At 21.0% G+C, this 7,739-nt stretch overlaps 2 protein-coding genes across 2 annotated transcripts in view; both read left to right on the forward strand. All coding sequences in view use genetic code 6, as the record gives it.

Moving 5' to 3' along the window:
• Positions 1–41: 41 nt before the first annotated feature.
• TTHERM_002653364 (hypothetical protein) lies at positions 42–755 on the forward strand (the record flags this gene model as incomplete). The annotated part of the gene is made up of 2 exons (XM_012797880.1): positions 42–341; positions 403–755. Coding segments are annotated over 2 exons (600 nt in total), but the record flags the coding sequence as incomplete, so codon positions are not given.
• A 1,101-nt stretch (positions 756–1,856) lies between these two features.
• The window catches only part of TTHERM_002653365 (hypothetical protein), a gene marked incomplete at both ends in the record, with an annotated part of 8,996 nt that continues 3,113 nt past the window's right edge, over positions 1,857–7,739 (forward strand). Inside the window, 4 exons of the mRNA XM_012797881.1 lie at positions 1,857–4,471; positions 5,569–5,781; positions 5,977–6,348; positions 6,694–6,920. Coding sequence (XP_012653335.1) covers positions 1,857–4,471; positions 5,569–5,781; positions 5,977–6,348; positions 6,694–6,920 — 3,427 coding nt within the window. The remainder of the gene's footprint in view (positions 4,472–5,568; positions 5,782–5,976; positions 6,349–6,693; positions 6,921–7,739) is intronic.

The raw sequence follows: 7,739 nt of genomic DNA on the forward strand, positions 1-7,739 counted from the left end.
ATCATTTTTAGCATAAAAAATTGTAGAAATAATTATAGTTTTGATTGACTATATATTTTTTATCATTTGCGGTTTCTAAATAATGGTCTATAAAGCAAGGTAAAATAACCATATTTTTTGCAGATTTATTCAATGCATTTTAAAGAAAGTTTTGACAAGTAGGTATTATAATTATTATGTATTTAGTTCTAAAACATCTTATTAAACATATCTCTATTGGAAACTTATTAGAAAAAACATATCAAAAATTATTTAGTCTAAGGCCTCTTAAAATATGAGTATTCAATCATCAAGATTAATTTCATAAAATAACTCTTAACGAGCAGACACTAATGAAAATAGTAATGCTTTTCTATTTATATTTTACAAATTAAAAATTTTTTTTTATTAATTTAATAATAGTGCTATCATTATAAACATAAATACACAAATATTAAAAGAGATTTTTTTAAAACAATCAAATTTTGAGTCCGAATAGAAAGAAATAAAATAGTCATTTTAAATTGCTAGCCCATAATTTTAATGCTGATCAAGATAATTAAAATTTTAAGAATGATTTTATATTAGAGAGTGAATAAAATGAATAATTAGAGATATCTGATCCTAAAAAAGTAGAAATTTATAACTTTTCACCTAAATCTTCTATATTTAATTCTAAAATTTAATTTTATCATAAAGATTAATCCAGCATTCTAAACAACTGAATATATCTAGTTTGTGCATATCTTTTTATATATAGGCATTTTATTTATGTAGATTGTGGGATTTTAATCATAATTAAATTAATTTTATATTTATTAATAATAATTTTATATCCATTTTCATATCTAACTAATCAAAACATATTAATCAGATTCAAATATTGGCAAATCTTTTTATAAAATAGCTAAAATAAATAAACACTAAAAGATTATTTTCGTGCAAATTATCTCCATTTATCAAATAATAAATACAAATAAATACATTTTAAATTTATTTTTTTTTTAATTGCATTTTAAAATCTAAAATTCTATTGTAAAAAATATATTTCATTTTCTAAATTCATTAAAATTTGTAGTATTAATCGATTTGTACATAATCTAAAAATCTAAAGTCTGAAAAATCTCAATCTAAAAAAATTTAAAAAATCTAAAATGTTTCTTTAACACCAAAATTCTAAAAATTTTAATTTAATTTATTAACAAAATTTATAGTAAACAAAGAAATTAAATTCTTTTAATTTAAGAATTTATTTTTCTTAAAAAATCTTATTGCAAGAAATAAATAAATTTGAATTTACATTTTACATTTTATTGAAGAATAATTTTAAAATTGTTTGAAAAATGCAAGATTTAAGATTTATTATGTTAAAATGATAAAATAAATTTGTTTTAAAATTTAGAATTTATTGAAACTTTTGACTATAATTTTGAATTTCTTATTCACAATTTAAAAAATTTATTGATTTTGGATCTAAAGCCACTTCCTTTATCTCTTTACCTTTTAAATAATTTTTTGTTCTTGGTTTTATTCAAATTAATTTTTTTAAAATAATTTAAATGAATTCTTATGAATTATTTAAATTATGTTAAGCTTAAACGTTTTAAAATTCATGATAATAATTTAAATAGATATCAAAAGCTAATAACTTATTTAAAAATTGTTTTAATATTAGATAGAGCCATTTATTTTTAGAAGTTGTTATTTTTACTAATTTGTGTCAGTTATCAAATCCAGCTAGAACATATAACTTATATAATTTTTGTTTAAATTTTATTTGTTTTATTATTTAATTATTATTAGAAATTTAAATTAGCATTACTTCTTTTATAAAAAATAAATTTTAAACATATTTACTTTCAAAAAGAAATTAGAAAATGATAAAACTTAAAATTATTATTTATGCAATTTTAATTGGATAATTAACTGCACAACAATGTGGATAAGGATGCTAAACTTGTAGTACTGGTTAAATGCCTATTTGTATTTATTGTGAATAGGGTTATCAACTTAACAATGGTGTTTGTATATATTAAGGTTGCTCCCCTAGTCTTTATCTTTAAATAAATGAAAAGGATGAAGATAGCTCTGTTGAAAGTTGCTCATCTATTTGCAATCCACTATTTAACGCAGATGAATAAACAAATACTTGTAAAAAATTAGTTTAATGTTCTTCAATTCACTCAACTTAGCCTAACTTCTTTAATCCTGGTATTCCAACAGATTTTTTTATATACCAATAATCTTATTATGTGACTTTTTAATAAGGATACCTCTCAATATATGACAGAGTATCATTAGGTTTGATAAAAAATCTTAGCTATGATTAAGATGATTTAACTATCTTAAGTGTAAAAAGTTAAATATTTGTTATGAAAAAAGACTTTTCAATAAATGTTTGGGATATAAAAAATGAGTCTAGATATGTTATAGACTAACATAATATTATCTTAATTAGCTTACAAACGGAATTTATTTCTTTTTTAGACACCTACTTGATGGTATATGAAATTCAATAGCAATCAACTTTAATTTAAATAATTTATGATTTTGTTTCTTCAAATCAAATTATTTCTAATCCTATTCAAATCAATCAACCTTTTTAATTCCATCAAGTTATAAATAATTATTTATTCCTAGGTGACTAAACAAATTTAATTGTTTATCAAATAAATTTTTAAGAGGAAAAAGTTAATTTAAATTTTACCCAACTGATGACCTTTTCTTTTTTAAATAAAAGAAATATGCTTTCAATAATTCCGTCAACGAATTCAAATATATATTTTCTAATTTTTACGAACTCAATATCAATAATTGATATTAGCGAATAAACCTATTCTTCCTTAATTTCATTAACCTCAATTAAAAAAGTAAAATTCATTCAGCTTGATAATACATCTAACAGTCAACATTTAGTCATTCTAAATTAACAAAATCTGATTGATTACAATATTATCTCTAAAGAATAAAATATTATTTTAAGCGAAGTATAAGTTATCACAGATTTTGATATTGGGAACTTTTCAGGGAATAATAATTAGCTTCTTATTCTTTCTAACTAATCAACGCTAGAACTCTACAATATTGATGACAATATTTATGAATAAATTTAAAAAATTACTTTGAAATTTTAAAGCAAATCACTGAAAAAAATACCTATTTCTTATAATACATAGTAATAGGAGTATATAGCAAATTTCGAAATCGCATTCTTTTCTTCTACTTCAATTTAAATTATTAGAGAGAGTAGTATCTAAAAGTAATTTTTAGAAACAACAATTATTGAAAACTATAATCTTCCTTTTCCCACTCCTACTTCGCAAGTAAATTCCCTTACATATGTTTACTCTCCATAGATTTTAATCTCTTGCCACCAAAACGGAGATATAATCTTCTATGATGCATCAAGGTAAAGCAATATTAATCTTATTTAAAAATTGAGTTTTGATAACTAAGAATGTACTTAGTTATAAAGATTCTCTGATAACAAAATAGCAGCATTAGTTGGTTAAAACTTATTACTAATTGATCCATCTTAATAAATAATTATAAATTAATTAGTTAATTTAGTAAGCATTGTCCAAATAACTTCAAATTAAGATAAATTAGCAATAAACTATAATAACTGCGTTTAAATAATTTCTTCAGAATTTGTTAGTCTTTTTTTTGAATGTTAAACTGATTTTTCAAGTAATAATTTAAATATAGCTCTCAATTATGATTTGAAAATCTACTTACAAAAACAAAATTAAATATCAGTTTACTAAATTGATCTACAAAAAAACAACACTTAATTACTATATTCAATATCTACAACATATCCTATTCAGCATTTTAGCACAGTTTCAATATTTGAAACAGATTAAGATACAATATTAAATAGTTATTTTATTGACGAGATTATATATTTTGATACTTAAAGTAACTTTAATACTTGCACGACAACTCTATAAATTACTTACACTATATAAGTAAGCTTAATAAATGAACTTATTTCTGTGAAAAGAGTAATTAATGATGCTTCTGTATACTTTTTAGCAGGATATTAACCAAGTTAAGGAATGTATAGAATTTTCTTGGTTTCAAAAAGTTTAGCAAGTTATATTTAATTTTCTACTATCCCTTATCTACCTGTTATAGACTATCCTAAGAAAATTGTGAATGGATATGGAACTGTACTCTACACTATTAATAGATCAATTATATTAAGCTTTTTTACTCTATTTAAAGATTATTAAATTGATATAAACAAAAATATTACATATATTACTGGTCATGAATATCTTAATAATGATAAATAATCAGCATCTTAAAATAATATGATTGGACCTCCTTTAAATTTCATGAGCTACATTGGTACTAATTCAGGTTTGATTTATACTGCTAAAATATAAAAAGACAGATATATTGAGATCCCAACATTTTAAGTACTATCAATCAGCTAAGTGAATGATTAAATACTTGAAATTATTTAAAGTGCACATCTAGGAATGTATTTTATCAGAACAAAATACTAAATATCATCTTTTAGTATTTTTACTAATAAGTTTATAGAATATTTAACCCCTTAATCATCTAACGATCCTCCATTTACTTCATTTAGTTTATTTTAAAATAATAAGAGCATTATTTGTTGGAATTAAAATTAACTACTTTATGCTTTATATGGTAAGACCTCCTAAAAATATTACTATATAGGAATGAATACTATAAATGGTTGGATATTTGACTCTTCTTCAAATAACTTTTATATCTATGGTAGCAGTTTTCAACTACTTAATTATTAGATGAAAGTTTTGTAAATTGCTCCAGATTAGTATTAAAATAAAAAATTCTATTAATGTTAAGATACATCCTAAATAATAATATGCAGTGTCTCATTTGACGAATTCGTGATTATAAGAAAATTTGTTAACTAATTTACTTTCTAAAGTGTATATGTTAATGGTTTTACAAGCTTGTTCTATATAACTGTGGATGAATAATACTAGAATATATTTTTATATAATGAGCAAATATAAATTTATAATTTTAATGGAGTTTACAATCTTGAATATAAGTTTAATACTTTATTTGTTTCTTTTAGTATTACAGACACTCGCTTAATATTCCAATCCTAACAATGTAATAAATTTTAAATTAATTTATATTAAATTCTTTTATTAAAATATAAGATATATATTTCATTGAGAGATAATCATTGAATTTATGGTAGAATTTTATCTAAGCACCATCTGGGTTATTTATTACAAAATACATATTTATAGACTTTTTAAATTATATTGTAATCACAACAAATATGGGAGTTTTTGCCTAAATTTATATTTATGACTCTGAATCTTTGTAAAATATAGCAAAAATAAATGGTTTATTTCCATCAAACTTACTTGGAGATGTTGTAGATATGTTCTTTGATTATAGCTCTGCAGAAATTCTTTATTTAGATACATTTGGAAACGTTTATATCTATAGTTTATATTCAGAATTTTCAATTCAAAGTAATTACAAAATAACAGAGATAAGTGATAGAAATGAATTTTTAGTTGGCTTATCGTATGACAATATAACTAATAATTTATTAATATTTAGTACATAAACTATCTACTAAATTGACTATACTTTGTCAGGATTTGAATATGAATCACAGCTGAATGAACCTAATAATTTTCAAACATCTATTCCAATAAATAATAATACTTTAGAATTTTTGTTTTTCAATAGTGACAATATTATGTTCAGATATTAGAAGTTTAATATAAACTTTGAAAATATTATAGATGGTTCTTAAATTGTAGATTGTATGTATCATTATAAATAGGATACTTTAATTATTGCTTAGAAAGATTAAATTTTGTTTTATCAAAATTATGAATACTCAAAAACAAATAATTAAATACCAGTTATTAAAGTTCTAAAATAAATTTAATTTTTTAAATTTTTGGAATTTAACATTTATCTAACATTTGATAAAAAAATTATCTTTTGTAATATAACAAGCGGAGAAGTAATTCATTTTACCTAGATATAACCCTCTCTTATAGTTACTTTGAATATTTTTAGTAAAGATTATAATAAAATATTTGTAGGATTAAGTAATGGTTAGGTTTTACTCTACAATTTTAAAGATTTAAGCTAATAGTATTTTATGTTTTAAAATAACAATTAAATAATTAATACATCAGTTATTTCTATTATTTTTGATGAGTCTTAATAAAATGAAATACTTTATTTTGCATCTAGTGGTGGTATGCTCTAAATTATAGACTTATCAAATAAAAAACCTACTTAATAAATAAATCTTATTTCTTTGGTAAATGAAGATCCCTAAATTATTTTAAAAGAGTTCATTATTGACTTTACTTATTCTAGGTATATTTATTTTTTTAATGGATAAAAAAAGGCATACGTTTGGAACTTTTCTACAAATTAACTAGAATTATACCTAGCATTCACAAAAGATTAAGGAAATCAGATATAAATAATTTAAAACTACATAATAACTTTTTGTTCATTTTAGTTAAATATTTACTCTCTTTCAGATGAAATATCTTTGGTTACATATATCAAAAGAAATTTATCAAATGATTAGATTACAGATTATCAATTAATAAGTAATAATATTATTTTAATATTTTTCATTTAAAAATATGAGGTTTTTCTCTTATAAAACTACTCTAGTAGAATAATATTCTAATAATAATTTGACTACCCTAGATATTTGGGTTCTATTTATTTTCCAGAAAGTAATATTTTAAAACTTTATGGGCTGCATTAGCTTGGAGTGTTTGAAAATAATTTAAGTATATCTTTATATGATAATGATGAGTAATTTGACTGCTCTAATATCATAAGTGATAGCGATATTTCCCAATTAAATAGAAAAATATCTAACATTTCTCCTAAATAAAATATGATTTACACAACATTAGGATCTTCAACTAGTAATTAATAAAATTGGTAAAATATAATTTATCTGTAATTGACAAGTGATTAATTCATAAGTGTGAATAATTATATTTTCTCGAATTAAATTACAAATTCAAAGTACCTATTTTACCCTTAACCAAGCAATATCAACCTTCATATAACTAATTAAACATTTAATTACTTTTAATAACCTATTTTGCAAATCTTTAATTATAATTTAATATTTGAGAATGATAATAAATCTATTATAATCACATTAAACCAAAATGTATAAATCGTTATTTGGTAAAATATAACCATATAAAATTAATGCATTGATAATATCTAGTTCAACTTAACAAGTGTTGAAAAAGTTGTGTTTTAATCAATAAAGATTTCTAAATTATAAGTATGCAACAAAAATATCACTACTTCTTAACTTTTTAACTTTGTTGACATACCTTAAATCTTCATTTATGATTTAGAAATTACTAACTCTGAGCTAAATTTAAATTAAAATTTGACTCTTTTCAATTTCAAAAATGTTAAAACTATTTTTATAGATGGAGTTAATATATCGAATAATTAAAATATTAATTCTTTATTTTAATTTACATAGATTAAAAATTTAACAATACAAAATATTAGAATAAGCAATAATTCAAATAATTACATGAATAATAGCTTAATTAGAAGGCGTTTACAAGTTTAGGAATAAAACTTTTAAACTGATTTTATTTTAAACTTTTTCGGTTGCTAATTAGTTTTTATCAATAACTCAACATTTTAAAATAATAACTAAGTACAGCTAATCTAATCATTTAATTAATATATTTTGAATGATTAGCTAACGA

The sequence above is a fragment of the Tetrahymena thermophila genome, assembly GCF_000189635.1.
Source record: "Tetrahymena thermophila SB210 genomic scaffold scf_8254623, whole genome shotgun sequence".
In the NCBI taxonomy this organism is placed as follows: Eukaryota; Ciliophora; class Oligohymenophorea; order Hymenostomatida; family Tetrahymenidae; genus Tetrahymena; species Tetrahymena thermophila.